This window comes from Moschus berezovskii, chromosome 6 (assembly GCF_049115385.1).
Source record: "Moschus berezovskii isolate FMDL1 chromosome 6, NW_MosBer_1.0, whole genome shotgun sequence".
Classification (NCBI taxonomy): domain Eukaryota; kingdom Metazoa; phylum Chordata; class Mammalia; order Artiodactyla; family Moschidae; genus Moschus; species Moschus berezovskii.
In genome coordinates this window covers 28141927-28159823 of record NC_142465.1, presented here as the reverse complement: position 1 = coordinate 28159823, position 17897 = coordinate 28141927, and the positions used below count along the sequence as shown (strand labels likewise).

General features: G+C 41.3%; 1 protein-coding gene across 2 annotated transcripts in view; it reads right to left on the bottom strand.

The window, feature by feature from the left end:
- PLXNC1 (plexin C1) overlaps window positions 1–17897 on the bottom strand; it is a 155095-nt gene that overhangs the window by 67064 nt on the left and 70134 nt on the right. For both annotated transcript variants that reach the window (XM_055395469.2, XM_055395470.2), the window contains exons 6-9: window positions 11925–12072; window positions 8470–8557; window positions 6143–6245; window positions 5896–5997 (exon numbers count right to left, since the gene is read on the bottom strand). In XM_055395469.2, the coding sequence (XP_055251444.2) occupies window positions 5896–5997; window positions 6143–6245; window positions 8470–8557; window positions 11925–12072 (441 nt within the window). The remainder of the gene's footprint in view (window positions 1–5895; window positions 5998–6142; window positions 6246–8469; window positions 8558–11924; window positions 12073–17897) is intronic.

Sequence of the window (17897 nt, the reverse complement as noted above, 5' to 3'; positions counted from 1 at the left end):
TGGGTCTTCTGCATTGCAGGTAGACTCCTGCACTGCAGGCAGATTCTTTACCAACTGAGCTACAAGGGAAGCCCCATGCAATGTATACTAGTGGTTAAAGCTGTGGCCTAGACTGCCTGGGTTCAAACCTCGTGTCTATCACTCACTACCTACTGACCCTGTGCAAGCCAACATTTGTCTATCATGTGGGGAAAATAGGTCCATCGTGAAGCTCCAATAAAGAGGCACTCTGAGCTCAGGATATAACCCCAGGCTTCACAAATACAGGCCACCCCTAGTCAATTCTGCACATTCTGGCATTCCGGTTTAGAGCTTTTTCTGTTGTACACACTAAGAAGCTTCATAAAAATGCATCCCCAACTATTATAAGTTCTTAACATAAACTCTACGAGGGCACACATTTTGCCTCTCTGCCGAGCATATAGTAGGTGTTCAATAAACACATTTCAAATGAATGAATACGAGAGCAACTGGCAGTGAACCCCACAGCACGCAGCTCAGCGCTAGGCCCACAGAAGCTACTCAACAAGGTACATGTTAAACTTGACTTTGCTTTTTAAGGCAGGGACCCTGAATGAGGTGATTTGGGTTGACTGTGAGGAATTAAAACGCACATCATACATGATGGAGAAAGAGAAGAAAACTCACAAGAAAGAAGGAATGTGAGTCTCCCGAGAGCAGGAAGACATGGCTTTGTACCGCGCATTTCTACCCGGCAGTGATAAGTATATCAAATATTAGAACAAGCTCATATCACAGACCTTCACAACCTTTCCCTGAGAACAGGAAAGACAGAGCAGTCACCTCTTCTCTTGGCAGGTGTGGGCACCAGATATAAGATTATTAAGAAAAGGAAGGAAAAGAGGTTAGGGCAGGGTGGCAAGGCCAACTGTTTCTGGCAGAGACTGGCCCAGACAGTTGAAAACACATTCCATCCAAAGGGCACATATATTGATAGAGTTTTAGGTTATTTGCCCTATTCTGGTGATGCGGCTCCTAATGAAGCCCCCTGGGGTTCCTTCTGGTTCGACATCATTAAGTCCATTCCTGGTTCGCATGGGGGAGCTGCCATGACCGTACATGTCTTTAAGTTGTGGTCAAGGGACGGCTCACAGGGTCATGAAACAGTACGAGGACAACAAAGCCAATCAGGGAGTCAACTAGGAGCCCTCTCTCATAAGTTCCACGTTGCTTGCATGCACGCTAAGTCTCTTCAGTCATGTCTGACTGTCTGAGATGCTATGGACTGGATAGCCTGACGACAAGAGGTGTTCCTGACCCACGTGTGTCCTCCCCGTGGAGTCCCTGGAGCTCTGTGTATCGGTACAGACCAGGTGCTCAGTCGACACATGTAGGGATCATCATCCAAGCTCAGCATTAGGAGGCCTAGGACTGTGTGCCATTCATTCACATCTCATGTCCCCATGCCTGGCACACAGGAAGCACTCAGTACGCATGTGACATGGAAGATGCCCTGAAGGAAAGCCCTCGATGGCTTCTCTGCTGGGAATAGTGTTCAGTGCTTCATTCAAAGCCAGCCTGAGGGCCAAACTGGAAATCTGGATTTACACATTCCACATGATAAGGAAAAGCCAGCAGCGTATCACCGAGCATGAGAAATCCATCCGGTGACAATACTCCATTCCCAATAGTCCATTCTGAACTGAGTCATTCATTCATTTCTGGCCATGCCATGCAGCGTGCCAGATCTTAACTCTCCAGTTGGGGGCTGAACCCATACCCCTTGCAGTGGAAGCACGGAGTCCTAAACACTGGGCAGCCAGGGAATCCCCACGTATTTAAAGAGAACATTTCAGCATCAAAAAGATATCTTTCGCCAAAGGTCATGCACAGAGAAGCCCTGATGACAGGTCTGGGCTTTTGTTTATTTCCAGCTTTCTCCTATTTCCTTGGTGACCCCAGTTCTTTCAACCACATACGTGAAAAGGTTCAAGAAGACATAACACGGGAAACCAGGATGCAGTGACCTTATTTTTTTCTTTAAAATAAAAATGTAAAAAGTCACTGCCTAAACCATGACTTAGCAATAGAAAGGGACACATTATTGATGCATAAAAGAATGTGGATGAATTTCCAGAGAATTTATGTTGAGTTAAAAAGACCAATTCACAAAGGGAACCTCTGGATGATTCCATTTATATAAAATCTTTGAAATAATAAAATTACAGAATGAAGAACAGATTAGTGGCAGCCAGAGGTCAGAAATAGGCAAGTGGGAGGGGAGGAGGAAGCGGGTACGACTCCAGACAGGCAACGTGGGGGAGATGAGGGGACAGGGTTGAACTGTATCTTGACTGTTGCCACTGTCAGATCCTAGCTGTGATACTGTGTTATTGTCTGGCAAGATGTTACTACTAGGAGAAACTGGGTAAAGGATATATGAGACCTCTCTGCATTATTTTCTCACAACTCCATGCAAATCTATATTATCTCAGAATAAAACGTTTTCTTTCAAAACGATCACAAAAAAGAACAAAATCTTAGAATGCACACTTTCTGATTTCAAAACTTATTACAAAACAGTATTTTATGGGTACAAAGACAGACCTATAGACCAATGGAATAGGATATACAGCCCAGAAGTAAACCCTTGTGTATATAGTCACATGATTTTTTGATAAGGGTCCAAAGCATATTTAATGGGGTAAAGTACAGTTTTTTCAACAAGTTGTCTTGGAAAACTGGATATCCACAGAAAAGAATGAAGTTGGACACTTACCTTATACCATATATGTAAATTAGCTCAAAATGGATCAAATAATCTAACTGTAAGAATTAAAACTGTAAAAAGCTTAGAATAAGAGTTTTATGACATTGGATTTGCCAATGATATCTTGGATGTGACACCCAAAGCACAGACAACAAAATTTAAAAAAATTTAGACTTCGACAAAATTTAAAAAAATTTAGACTTTGACAAAATTTAAAACCTCTGTGCATCCAAGGATACAATCAACAGAGTGAAATGGCCATCTATGGAATAGGAGAAAATATTTGCAAATCATATATCTGATACATGGCTGATATCTAAAGTATATAAAGAACTCCTGCAATTCAACAACAACAAAAAAACAAGCAACCTGACTGTAAAATCGACAGAACACTTGAATAGACATTTCTCCAAAGAAGCACACAAATGGCCCACAAGCACACAAAAAGAGGTTCAATGTCACTAAACAGTCAGTCAGTTCAGTTCAGTCGCTCAGTCGTGTCCGACTCTCCGCGACCCCATGAATCACAGCACGCCAGGCCTCCCTGTCCATCACCAACTCCCGGAATACACTCAAACTCATGTCCACAGAGTCGGTGATGCCATCCAGCCATCTCATTCTCCATCGTCCCCTTCTCCTCCTGCCCCCAATCTTTCCCAGCATCAGAGTCTTTTCCAGTGAGTCAACTCGTCACATGAGGTGGCCAAAGTATTGCAGTTTCAGCTTTAGCATCAGTCCCCCCAATGAACATCCAGGATTGATCTCCTTTAGAATGGACTGGTTGGATCTCCTTGCAGTATAAGGGACTCTCAAGAGTCTTCTCCAAAACCACAGTTCAAAAGCATTGATTCTTTGGCGATCAGCTTTCTTCACAGTCCAACTCTCACATCCATACATGACCACGGGAAAAATCATTGCCTTGACTAGACGGACCTTGGTTGGCAAAGTAATGTCTCTGCTTTTTAATATATGATCAAGGTTGGTCATAACTTTCCTTTCAAGGAGCAAGTGTCTTTTAATTTCATGGCTGCAATCAGCATCTGCAGTGATTTTGGAGCCCAAAAAAATAAAGTCTGACACTGTTTCCACTGTTTTTCCATCTATTTCCCATGAAGTGATGGGACCAGATGCCATGATCTTTGTTTTCTGAATGTTGAGCTTCAAGCCAACCTCAGTAGGCAAATGCAAATCAAAACCACAGTGAAATACCACCTTATACCAAACTAAGATGGTTACCATTTTAAAAAAATAGTGTTGGCAAGAATGTGGCGAACTTGGAATGCTGAAACGCTGTTGGTAGGAATGTAAAAAGGCTGAGAGGTAAGGAAAACAGAATAGTGTTCCTAAAGAAATTAAAGATAGGATTACCATATGATCCAGCAATTCCACTGCTGAGTACATACCCCAAAGAACTGAAACAGGATCTTGAAGAGGTATTTGTACACATCCATTTATAGAAGTATTAGTTACAATAGTCAAAAGATGTCTGCAACCCAAGACATCAATGGAATGATAGAAGTGTCCATCAATGGATGAGTGAATAAACACACAAACAATGCAACATTATTGAACCTGAAAGGAAATCCTAACCCATGCTACAGTATGGATGAACCTTGAGAACATTATATTAAGTGAAATGAGCCAGTCACAAAAAGACAAAGTCTGTTTGATTCCACGTAATCTGAAGTATCTAGAGTAGTCAAATTCACAGAGAACTGAAAGTAGAACAGCAGCTTCCAGGGGCAAGGGGAAGGGGAAATGAGGAGTTACTGTTTATTGGGTATGAGGTTTCAGTTTTGCAAGTTGAAACATGTTCTGGGGATAGATGGTGGTGATGACTGCCAACAATGTAAATGTACTTAACACTACTAAACTGTACACTTAAAAGTGGCAAATTTTGTGTTATATGTATTTGACCAATTAAAAAAACAACTGAAACAACAGCAAAACAGAAGTTTAGTTTTTTTAAAAAACCACTGCCTTTTTGATTTAAACACCTGTCACTATGCCTTAGTTCCATCAACCAATGAGAAGAGTAACGTGGCTCATCATTTAATAAAACCTTAAAGACTTAAAAAGTCTGAAGATATTGGCACACCATGCTTTTCTAATGCCTTTAATTAACTTCATAATCCATTTTAATTCACATTCCCTCTGCTTGTTACTGAATTCACCTACACTTACTCTCAACTGTTTGGTGGTGATTAAAAATGTGCTACTTATTTATATTGGCACTTGACCTTAAGTAGCAGCAAATGGATATGTCAAAGCCACAGATTAGTCAAGAAATAGAAAACTGAGCCTTAAGAACAAAACACGTTACTGTGTTCAATTTGTCTGCTCCCACTATACCCAAGGTTAATGAGAATAAGAACTTGTCCTTTTTTATTTTTCACTGCCTAGTAGATGCTCAATTAAATTCCCTTGACTGAATGGTGCCAGCACTTGTGTGCCAAGTGCATCAGTTATGTTCTGCCCAGAAATGTTTCCTTGGTTATATTCTCTCTTTTCAAACATGTCTGTCAGTTGAGCTTGGTGACTTACTATGAAGAATACAAGAGGAATTGCTGAAGAAATTTTCATGAAAAGTATTTTTTCATGAATGACAGTTTTGAGACATGAAGAGAAATGTATATTTATTTCATAGAAACAACTCTCTGTTTTGACACTATTAACTACTGGTCAGATTGTCTCTACAAAGAAAAGCAGTTCAAAGAGATTCATTTGCATGGTTTGCATAGACACGCCCAGACCTCGTACACCCCTCAGAAATGCAATCATAAACGTGGTTAAAAAGTGAACCCCCTCAGGGCTATGAACTCAAGCCTTCCCTCTAGTCTTCCTGAGATCACGACGTCAGATTTAAAATCTGACTTCTACCAGAACATTATTTTTCACAGTTATAGAGTTTTAATTTCTTTTATGTGAGTGTGCAGTCTCTGATGTATTGAGCCAACTAAATGAAACTTGGTTAAAAACCAAAGGTAAAACAGGGAATTTGGGTAGAACGCAAAATAGGGAATTTTTAAAAGGAACCCAAAGTAGCAGATGTTACTGTCATTTAAAGGGGGATTTTCCCAGCATCAATACAAAAAGGGTCTGACCTCAGCATCAATACAAAAATAGGGTCTGACCTCAGCATCAATACAAAAATAGGGTCTGACCTGCAAGCCCCAAGTGGTTCTGTTACTCATATTCTCCTTGAATCTTCCTCCTCCTGCTCTTTTGGGTGGTGTCCATTTCTGAAAAGTCACTGGACAGAGGTCCTGAAATGAAGAACATTCCTTCAACATCCCAATGGGTGGAAATTCAGAGTTTGAAATAAACACAAAATACAGGCTAGGGCTGAGTGGTAACAAACATTTATTTTTGGTGAAACTCCGTAATACCAAAAAAAAAATATTACTTTACCTGGGTCCCTTTGTAATCCAAAGGGTCGCAAGCTGTGAAGGGGTGGATGCATTTTCTCTCACTTTTACACCAGGCACAGCCAGTTTGGATACATCCTGGACATCTGGCAACACAGAAAACCAAGGTAATTCCTGCATTTTTAGGAAAACACACATCCTAGAATTTCCCTCTGTGATGCTGTGTGTGAGCATTAAAAACAAGAAAAGAAAAAAAAAGTCCCTAGATAGACTGTGATGAACCCAGGGGAGACAGGACCATTCTTTCAGGCTGGTGACAGAGTACTGACTTTGTGCCCTGCTCTGGGCAGCCCTCGGGGCTGGTGGACCATCATGATGCTTGCTAGGGGGTTGCCATGGAAACCTGAAGCTGGGGTCACCTGCTGCGTTGGGAGATGACAGGAACCCTCTGAATCGGTTTCTGCATCCGGTTCTGCTATTCATCTACCTTCAGGTAAGCTTCCCTCTGAACACTCATCTCCCTACCCCCGATAAGCCCACCCTCACTGGAGCAGGAACACCGCCCAATGCCTGGAAGACGGGAAACGAAAAGTGCTGCCTTGGCAAGCAGAGAAAACAGGGTGCCACTGTTTGCTTTTTAATCAAATTAGGGAAGAATTGTGTCTACTAATCAAACAACCATGCATGGATAACAGCCGAAGACTTGAAAAGCACTTAATAGGATAATCAGTGTTAAAGCAAGAACGATAAAAATGGAAACTGAAGTGGGTCTGGAAATGTAGCTAAGGGAAGCAAGAGAGAGCTTTGGCCTCTGGGACAAGGACAGGACCGATCAGGGAGAGGGGGCACATTCGCATTTCAGATATGCTTCCAGAGATGCCAAGGCATCTGAGGCTCTGACCTACAGAAACTGTAGTTTTGGTGGGAGAAAGCAAGCAAGCACACCAGAGGCCAGCGACGTGCACTCAAAGCAGGTCTGCGACTTGCACTCCTCTTGCTAACCCTCAGGTGTGATAACCTTACTAAGTGCTTTTCAAAAGGGAAGTAGAGACCCAGGGAAAGGGCAGGAAAGGGCGGGCACTCACCCTCTGGGGAGCTGTGGGTCTGAGATCTGGTTCTTAATTACCTCCTTGTGCACCCGAGGCAAGTCACTTCTTGTCGCCAGGCTTTACAACTGGAGGTGGGGAGCTGTATTATGTTTAAACTCTCCTTGAGCTATACAATTCTTTTTAACTCTTTCCCTTTTTCTCCCCCCCTCCATTTTCATGGACTTTTGAGGCTTTCTGTAATAAGTTTAGTTTTTCCCCTCCTTGAATTCATTCTGTTTGTTAGAAATCACTGAACTCAACCCCTTTTTCAGAATGCTGCGGTGGTAAAGTCGGTCAGCTCCTGTCCATATAGCTGGAGGGTGGCCTCCCTACTCAGCTTTGAGTCTGATGCCTTTCCCCTGAAGAAACAATGGTTCCCAGGCCAGACCCAAAGAAACCTACATTTGGTACTCATCTAGTTGGTCAAGCAAACCAGTGAAAGAACTACAGAATCACTAATAAGACAGCTTTCTATCATTTCCATGGAAACATCCATCCCATTTTCCAGTTGGAAAACCAGGAATCTGGGAAACATCTTTTCTCTGCCTTCACTCTGCTTTAGAAGCAAGGAGGGAGGTGTGGTCCTAATTCAGGGGGGTATGCAGCTCAACAGGGCCAAACATGGCACAAAAATGTGGGTCATGATTAACACGTTCTTATGGCTGTGCTGGATCTTCACTGCTGTGCACAGGGGCTCTCTCTAGCTAGGGTGGCTTCTCTCACTGCACAGCGCGGGCTCAGTGTTGTGGCGCATAGGCTCGGTTCCTCCGAGGTGTGTGGAATCTTCCTGGATCAGGGATCGAACCTGTGTCCCCTGCATGGGCACTTAACCACTGGACCACCAGGGAAGTCCTAACTTGTTCTTCTGATGACAGAGACTTCCTCCTTCTCTTGTCTTCAACTGTGACTTCCTTTTATCTCACGCTCCACTCTCTTCCTTGACTCAAAGTCCCAAAGTCATTCTGATCCGCAGACAACCTAGCTGCACCCTTTTGCCTATTACTTTGAGGCCACCTCTGGGTCAGAGGAAGATGTACTTCCCTGTGGGTAAAATACACTCAGGCACAGTCGTTTGCCTGTTGGCTGCACCACCTCACTTAGTGGGGCTTGAACAAGCCAGCTGATTAGCTTAGGGGCCCTCCTATCTCCCATTAGGCCACGCTCCAAAAGGCGTCTTGGAAAGTTCTCCTCCACAAAAGAGTTCTTTAGGAAATTGGAGAGGAAAGCAAATAAATAAATTAAAACCAATGAGAGAATATTTACATTTCAAATAAAATCTTACTCTCTTAATGATGAGCAGTTGGTAAAGTTGAATCTCTTTGACACACGCCAGGAACCAAATGAGAACGTCACGTTGACAACTAAAACATCTGGAGCAAAGAGGGAAAAGCAGTCATTGATGGCGAAGCCCTGCTATCATGGAGCAAAGCTGGAAGTACAGAAAATAAATATTTTTTGCCTCCTCCACATAGAGGGTGGAGTGTGCCAGCTGTTCGCTAACACTTCCATCAGTATGTGGCCTCTTCCCCGGGGCCATTCCCGTCAGGCAGCCGAAGTGCACAGCACAAGCCTCCAAACAGACCCCAGCCCACCTCGTTCCAGGCCTCCCATGGATAATCACTAGGAAAAAGGCATTTCACAGCCCATTTGCAGCTCATCCTCTCTTCAGAATCACTATCTCAGCTTGTAATTGGCCACAGCATAAGAATAAAACAAGTCACTGAGCAAGAACTGTCTAGAACACGATAACCAGAATGTTAGAGAAGAAAGAAACCCTGCACCTTCACAAGAACCCACACTACAAATGTTTACACAACAAACTCCCAAGTGTGGCTCCTGTGGGCTGGGAGCCATGCTCTTCTTGGAGTCAACTGTTGACAAATCTATGATGAAGGATTTCTTATTTGCTTTTGAAAACCTACCCATCAGTTAGAAAACCCCCAAAGAATAAAGCAATATGATAAACAGTGTGCTAAATCACTATGAGAGAAACGGCCTATTTCCTGTATCACTTTAACTTACATCTTCTATCCAAGATGATTCCTAAATCTGGTTGTATATCAGAATCACTTGAGAAATGGATGAAAACACAGATTCCAGAGCCATAATCCTAGATATTCTGACTTGGCAGGCCTGGGAATCTGGATTTGTAATCCTCCCCATATACTATACTGACTGTGTATCACCAGGTTTGGGGGCGGCAGCCTAGGGTGGTGCCTTTCAATTCCCACTGTGTCCAGGCACCAGGGCTACTCTGTGATATTTTCATTGTCACCCATTTTGGTATTAGTATCTTCTTTCTTTTATGAATGAAGGGGGAGAGCAGATGATACTTTAAAAATGAAAAGTCTTTCCTTGACAAATTAGTTGACCTAACTTTGTTGGTACCTCTAGCTTTCCTACTGAAATATGATCGGTGTGTGATTCCAAAAGTCTGAGAACCCTTACTTTAAGAGGCTTCTCTACAACAGGAACATTCATTCTGAAAGCCAGGATGCCACATAAAATTCTGCTCATATAAAGTGGGTTTCTGTGCAAATGATAATGCTCTGTTCCAAAGACCAGGAGGTTTGGAGGGCTGGCATGACCTCTCAGCAAGAGCATTTGAATAGACACTTGATAACTGTTAACAGAATGAATGTATGGACAGTAAGCACTGAGGGACTCCCAGTGAAACACACACGTCATCGGCATCTACAAGTGTCCAGTGAGAGAGACTAGCAAGAGCTGTACTTTCCTGCGTATCAACTGTGCACAAAACACTCCCGGGAAACCTCACAAGGAAACGGGCATACATGACCTCAGCTCTGAAAGCATTCAGTTATTCTAGAAGAGACAAAAAAAAACTTAGGTGAAACAGCACCATGATAGGATAGCCAAGGAAATACATTATGAGTGGTTCAAGTTCCATGCATCACCTGGGTACCAAGACTGGGGTGCATGTGGGGGTGCCCAGAGGGTACTGGAATGATTAGGATGATTACAGCAGAATCCATCAAGGCTGTTATGGAAGATATAACTTCAAAGCAGACGGAAGACAGAATTTGGTGAAAGGGATGAAGCTACTACTGACTACAGACAAAGGTTTGGTAATGGCCACTGACTAGCTGAATGCAGGAGGTAGGAAGTGTGTCTGTTTGCCAGCTCGGAATATATAAAGCATCCAGAGAAAAGGGTAGACGAACAGTTGGGTGAAACTGATAGAGGCTTGAAAAACAATTGACTACATTATAAATCAACTGCATTTCAATTTAAAACAAAGATTAAACAATTTTAAGAATGCAATCAATTAGCTTTTCACGGTGATCTCAAATACTTCAGAAGCTTATGTTCCAGGTGAGCAAGTCCTGCATTTTAATAACCATGCACTTGCCTCCACGTCTTTCTCACCCTAAGGAACTCATCAATCCTCAGTCCATACACTGTAACTCCTAGCCATCTTTTTTTAAAAAATTAATTTTTATCAGAGCATAGTTGCTTTACAATATTATGTTAGTTTCTATGGTACAGCAAAATGAACCAGCCAAACATATACAAACATCCCCTCTCTTCTGGATTTCCTTCCCCTTCAGGTCACCACAGTGCATTAAGCAGAGTTCCTTCTGCTATACAGAAGTTATGCTATAACTGTTCTCATCAGTTATCTATTTTATACATAGTATCAATAGTATATATGTATCAATCCCACACTTCCAATTCATCCCCCCACCCCACGACCATCCTTTGAATCCATCCCCTTCTCTTCATCCTTATCTGCCTCCAACCACCTCCGTTCTCAGTCCCCTCAACCTGAATCACCAAACAGCTCCCCTTCCGTCAGACCTTTTGCAACGCAGCCCTTCCCTCCTGCAGCCCTGTTCGTTGCACCTGTGGCCATTCATTCAACTTAAATGTATTGATCATCAGTGGCCGCTTTGTACCTTCTTTGGTATCTGTTTTCAGTCTCTCCACTCTCCACCCCATTTGACTTGGCCACGTAGAATCTTTTGTTGGCTCCGCAAACAAAGCTTTTTCCTTCCTTTGGTCGGTCACACTAGTTGGGCTCTGCCTGGAATACTCTTCCCCTTTTTCTTTGTCCAGCTCAACCCTATTCATCCTCCAAGAAGCCTTCCTCGCCCTCTTGCTGTTCCCCCAAGTCTAGTTAGGTGTCCTTTCCATGTACTTCTCCTAGGGTGCTGTGATCCCTGCATACACGGCACGTAAGGTGCGGTCACTTGCTGCTATCCCAAGAGGATCTAAATACTGTGAGCAAAGAACATCAGTCTCTTTTGGTCACGGTTTCCCGACCACCTAGCACAGTGTCTGGCACACAGATGCTCAAAAAATATTTCTTGTCTGAATGAACAAATGCAATGAACTTAAGATGATAAAATATTGGCCATTTCCTTTCCTCACCTCACCAAGGGCATTCCCAGCTTTTCAGATCCCTGAACTATCTGAACCATCCAGGAAGGGTCAAATTCAATGGTCTCTGGCTTGCCACTCACCTAAGCAACCTGAGGGGGGATTTGCCAGCCTCCATCCTTCTCCAGCCACAGGTGATAGTGGGGGCCTGCGGCCACAGGAGGAGTGGAGCAAAGGTGAGGGGGACTGAGGGAGGGTTCAGGGAGTGGGGGAGAGGGAGTCTACAGCGTGAGGCTGTTCAAATTCTGCCATTTAACCTGCCTCCCTGGACACTCTGGGCTCAGGAGGTTCTCTTGCCTCCTTCATTTTCTAAGAACAGCGGAGCCCACTTGCCTTTGTACGTCGCTCTGGTCGGGATGTTGCAGGTGCAAGTCTCATCGTGCACACTCTTCCCTTTGCAGAGCATCCTGCCCGTGTCCATGTTCTTCACCACGCACTCTGAGTGCCTGGGAGAGAAGCTTCCCGCCACCGTCACTGTCGTCTGTGGGGAAGAAAATACAGGAACCAAATTATCTGGTGTTCTTCCATCACTTCTATCCACCCTAGAGCCTTAAAGGAACTGACCTTCTGACTTGCCACAGGAGAATTTCTTGGATTGCTGATGGAAAGAAAGAGATGTTTTATTGGCTATTTAATTTTCTCTATTGTGAATCGCATATTCATATTCTTAGATCATTTTTCTGCTTTGTGTGTATTTTTCTTATCAATTCTTAAGAGCTCTCTGTATAGTACAGTTATTAATCCTTATCTGTCATATTTCTGACACATTTCCTCCTAATGTACTGTTTGTCTTGCAGTTTGTATGTGTTTTACCCTATACAATATGTTTTTATGATCAAATACAAAGTTTACTGTCTTAGTTATAAAGTTCTTCACAACTCTTGCTTGTGGACAAATATAATATTGTTTCACCATCTTTGTTGTTTTATTTTTAAAACTTGTATCTTTAATCCATCTGGAATTCATTTTTATACAAAGGGTAAGATACAGGTTCAACTTTCTTTTTACCAAGATGGTTAATCAGCTAGGTCACAATCATTTATTTTAAAAAAAGTTCCTTTCCCCAACTGAACGGAAATACCACTTTTCTCATATGTTAAATCACCATATACCTACAAGTTATTTCTGAACTTTGCACGGCTCCAATTATCTATTGATCCACTTCTTTTCCAATGTCATCACATTTTCAAGACTGTGGATTTAAATATATTTATGGTAAATCTGTTTTTATTTTCATAATTTTCTTAGCATTTTCTAGACATTATTTTTTCCATATGAACTTTTAGATCATTTTACTCAAATAGGGTGATGGGACTGTGAGTCTAACTGGATTTGCACTAAATATATGCATTAATTTTAGGAGATTTTATATCCTTATGATATGAAGTATTCTTATCTAAACACAATTTTTTTTGCTTATATTTATGAGGGGGAAGATGTGGTGGGGAGAGGAGGAAAAGGGAGGAGGAGAAAGAAAGCAAAGAAGAAGAAGAAAAAGAAAAAAGAAGAAGAAAAAAAGAGGAAAGTTAAGGAAAACAATATGTCAATGGGAGACCCGTTTTGCATCAGGTGCATTCAGGGGATCTAGTGGGGAGGTGGGCTAAATATCAGGAGGCTAGGAACATAGGAAGCGATGAGCTCGTCATCCACAATGAAGAGTGACAGTCCCTCACCTCTGGGAGGTGTCCATCTTCTGTTATACTTCTGATCTCCATGGCCAGTTAAGAATCCACTGTCTCTCATCCTTGGATAAGCTCTATTTTGCCCTGGGGTTGCACCCCTATCTTTTTACTTTAAAAAAGTTCTGTTTCTGCGCCACAGAATCATGCTAGAAGAACAAAAGTTCTTACGGTCCAACTTCCACTGAACTGAAGTCCACCCACTTCCAGGGGACCTGAACATAGCACTGAACCCCCAACCATCCCCACCAGCTCATCTTCAACACCTGGCTGAAGTCTCACTCATGTCTCACCCTCGTACTTCTCCCTGCACATCTCAGTGAGTGACCATTATCACCTGTTACCCTCTCCACAAGTATGTCTTAAATGGAATTCACTGGTCCAACATCAGTTTGTTAAAATCCTATTTTCAGTAGCTCCTTTAAATTTTCCACATTGCCTTCAGTCCTCATATGCACAGCATTTACATAACTGTTATCATTGCATTACTTCATTTCATAAACATTTATCAAACTTTAAAGATGTGCCATGTGCTACACAAGGTATTCACTGCTTCAGTGAAGCAAACAGTCCTTACCCTCAAAGAGCTTACAGTCTAGCAGAAGTGTGGAAAAATTCACTAGACTAAAACTGCAAGGCCACACAGGATTGAGATCACTGTTGGTGGGAATACAGGTTGATACAGCCACTATGGAGAACAGTATGGAGAGTCCTTAAAAAACTAGAAATAAGACTACCATATGACCCAGCAATACAGCTACTGGGCATATACCACAAGAAAATCATATTTCAAAAAGACGCATGTAACCCAGTGTTCGTTGCAGCACTATTTACAATAGCCAGGTCACGGAAGCAACCTCTATGTCCATCAACAGATGAATGGATAAAGAAGTTGTGGTACATACATACAATGGAATATTACTCAGCCATAAAAAGGAATGCATTTGAGTCAGTTGTAGGGAGATGGATGAACCTAGAGCCTGTTATACACAGTGAAGTCAGTCAGAAAAACAAATATCATATATTAATGCATATATATGGAATCTAGAAAAATGGAACGGATGAGCCTATTTGCAGGGCAGGAATAGATATGCAGATATAGAGCATGGACTTGTGGACACAGCAGGGGAAGGAGATAGTGGGACAAATTGAGAGAACAGCACTGACATATTTAAACTACCATGTGGTAAAATACAGCTAGTGGAAAGCAGCTGAATAATATGGGGAACTCAGCTCGGTGTTCTGTGATGACCCAGATGAGTGGGATGCAGGGGTGGGAGGGAGACTTAAGAGGGAGGGGATATATGTATACTTATAGCTGAGTCACGCTGCTGTGCAGCAGAAACAAACTCAACATTGTAAAGTAATTATCCTCCAATTAAAACTTTAAAGAGAGAGAGAGAGATGCTAGAAGCCTGAGCTAGGATGGTACAGCAGAAATGCAAAGAACTGAGAGCTCCAAGATACCCTTTAAAGGTATCATGGGCCAGGACTGGAAGTGGGGTATCTGGTTGTGGAGGATTTGGTGAGCTGATGAATGTACAGAGGTGCCATATATCGCAATGGGACACATGGAGCAGGAGGCAGACTTTGGATGGAAAAGTCAAGACTTCAACTTTGCTTGTGTTCGTTAAAGTACTTGTGTGATAATTAAGAAGAGATGAGTCTGGAGCTCAGAGGCAATCTGGGCAGGAGATAAAGGAGATATGGACATATGATGGTACATTAAGCCATAGGAGTGGACAAGATTGTCTGTGGACAAAGTAGAGTCAGCTAGAGGAACAGCCAAAACCAGGACTGAACCAACTCCAATAGTTAGAGTCAGGGAGAGAAGGAGCCAGCACAGGAGGCTGAGGCATAGCCAAGAGAGAAGGAAGAGACCATGGAGAGTGTGTGCCACGGAAGGCAATGGAAGAGTTTCAAGAATGCAACCAAGGACTGACAGTGTCTGCAGGAATACCTCTATGGAGTTTAGTTTCAGGGGAACAATGGGGCAGCAGTTGACATTGATATGAAAATAGGAAACAGTTATTTGTTTTTTTTTCAAATGCAGTGGAAGAAGGGGATAGTCAAGGAGTTAAAGGTATTTTAATATGACTTTAGGATTCCTTTGTGGCTCAGATGGTAAAGAATCCACCTGCAATGTGGGAGACCTGGGTTCGATCCTTGGGTTGGGAAGATCTCCTAGAGAAGAAAAGGGCAACCCACTTCAGTATTCTTGCCTGGAGAGTTCTATGGACAGAGGAGTCTGGTGAGCTACAGTCCATGGGGTCACAAAGAGTCAGACATGACTGAGTGACTAACACTTTCACTTTCTTAGGTTCCATGCAAGAATGGTTAAAAAGCTGATGCCTTGGATTAAGGAACTCAACGTGGGAATGCTAACCAGGTAATAACTCTTGAATTAAGCTGGATAAAGTGGGAATGAAGACCCAAAAAGTCAGATGAGATACAAAGTTTGAGTGTCAATTAGCTCGTAATGTCCACGGGGCCAAAGACATTCTTGTCACATGACATTCTATCATTCTATCAACAGACATTATTTTGTTTAACCTTTTTACCTCTTATTGCCAAACAGTTTGGTATTTCCAAGTTTCTAAGTCTATACATGTCACAACAATAACATCCATAGGCAAATGGTTTTTCTTTTTTCAAATTACTTCTCCAGAAGTCTAAGCCTGGAAGTAGTGCTTCAAACAGAACGAATATGACTATTGAAATATTACTGTCAAATTGGTTTCTAAAAAGGTTGTGTTAATTGGTATTGCCATCACTAGGTGTCAGCAAACCTTATTTTCACTTTAATTTGTATTTATGTGATAACTGGTGAAGCTGAACATATTTCCATATCTATAGCTAACTCTCTAAACCTCCTCTTGTGAGAATATACACTTTTGCCTGCTTATTTTTTGGTGTCTCTATATTTTTTTTAACTTCCTCCTAGCTTTCACATCTTGCAGCTAATATTTTGCCTGTTGCAAATGTTTTTCCTGAAGCATGAGCTTTAGTCATCACTTATTTTTTGTGGTATAAATTTTTTTTTAAATTCAAGTATATGAATATTTTTCTCTTGCTATTACATGATATATTGTTTCAGAGCCAAGAAAATTATACTTCCAAATTATCTGACGCTCAATTATTTTCTATTAGGTTTTTAGATGAATTTCTTAATTAGCCTAAAATTTATATTTCATGTAAAAAATATGAATTAAATTGCATTTCCGTATTGTAAGCCAGTTATTTCATCAACTTTTAATGAAATAATTCTTTTGTTTCCTCTTAATTCGTGATAAACAATCTTTAAATTTTTTATATCTATTTCTGAGCTTTGCAGCCTATTCCATGAATCTATATTCCTATTTTTTATTTATGTTTTTAGGCCACACCACAAAGCATGTGGGATCTTAATTCCCCAACTCATGGGGATCAAACCCATGCTCCCTGCATTGGGAGCATGGAGTCTTAACCATTAGACTGCCAGGGAAGTCCCTATATTCTTATTTTTAAATAAGAGTTATGGGCTAAATTACTGCCACTATATATGTGTTTATAATCATATGGAAATGGTCTTGCTTAAATAATTTTCTTTTTCTCAATATATATCTTGGATATTCTTGACCAATTCACATTAGTATTTCAGATGAATTTTATACATTAATTTTAGGGCTTCCCTGGTGACTCAGATGGTAAAGAGTCTGCCTGCAGTGCAGGAGACCCGGGATCAATCCTTGGGTCGTGAAGATACTGTGAAGAAGGAAATGGCAACCCACTCCAGTATCCTTGCCTGGAAAAGTCCATGGACGAAGGAGCCTGGCAGACTATAGTCCATGGGGTCGCAAAGAGTTGGACACGACTGAGCGACTTCACTTTTAAGACAAAGACTATTCAAATTTTTACTGGGATGACATGAACTCTAGACAACAGATTGAGGAAATAGTGACATTTTTATGATATTGACCCACCAAGAAACATAGTATGTGTCTGAATATATTTAACATGGTTTTCATATCTTTTAAGAAAATACCTGTTTTTGTTTTTATTTTTATATTTATTTACACTTTTAATTGATAAGATTTCCTTATTATGAATTATAATTAGCCTAAATAGACCACTGCCTCACTATCTAATTACTATTAGAAAAAAAATAAGAAAAACTGTTGCATAGTCAAAATCACTGTTTTGGTAGGTGGCTTCAACACGTATCTCCCAGTAAAAAGAATTATAAAACGCAATGTACATACCTCACTCTGCAGGTTTGAGCCTGAGTATTTCCATTGTTTTTAATGAACGGGATCTTTTATTAATGTGTTAACAGTTTGTCTTACATGTCATAAGGTTATTGATACTTGAACGTTTACTGAACATTAGCACTTTATTTGATCTTTATTAATTTGAATAGTTTTAAAAGCTAATAGATTTTACAGATATATCAATACACCCACTTAAGAGGAGCAAATAATATTTTTGTCTATTCCATTCCAATAATTATTTATATTATTAACACTTGTTTCTTGTATTATTGCATGGGACTCAACTTTAAAAACAATGTTGGTTGTTTCAGTGACAGAATTCCATGTTTCTGTTCTGATTTGTAAAAGAATGTTTCTGTTTTCTCTTTTAGGAACCA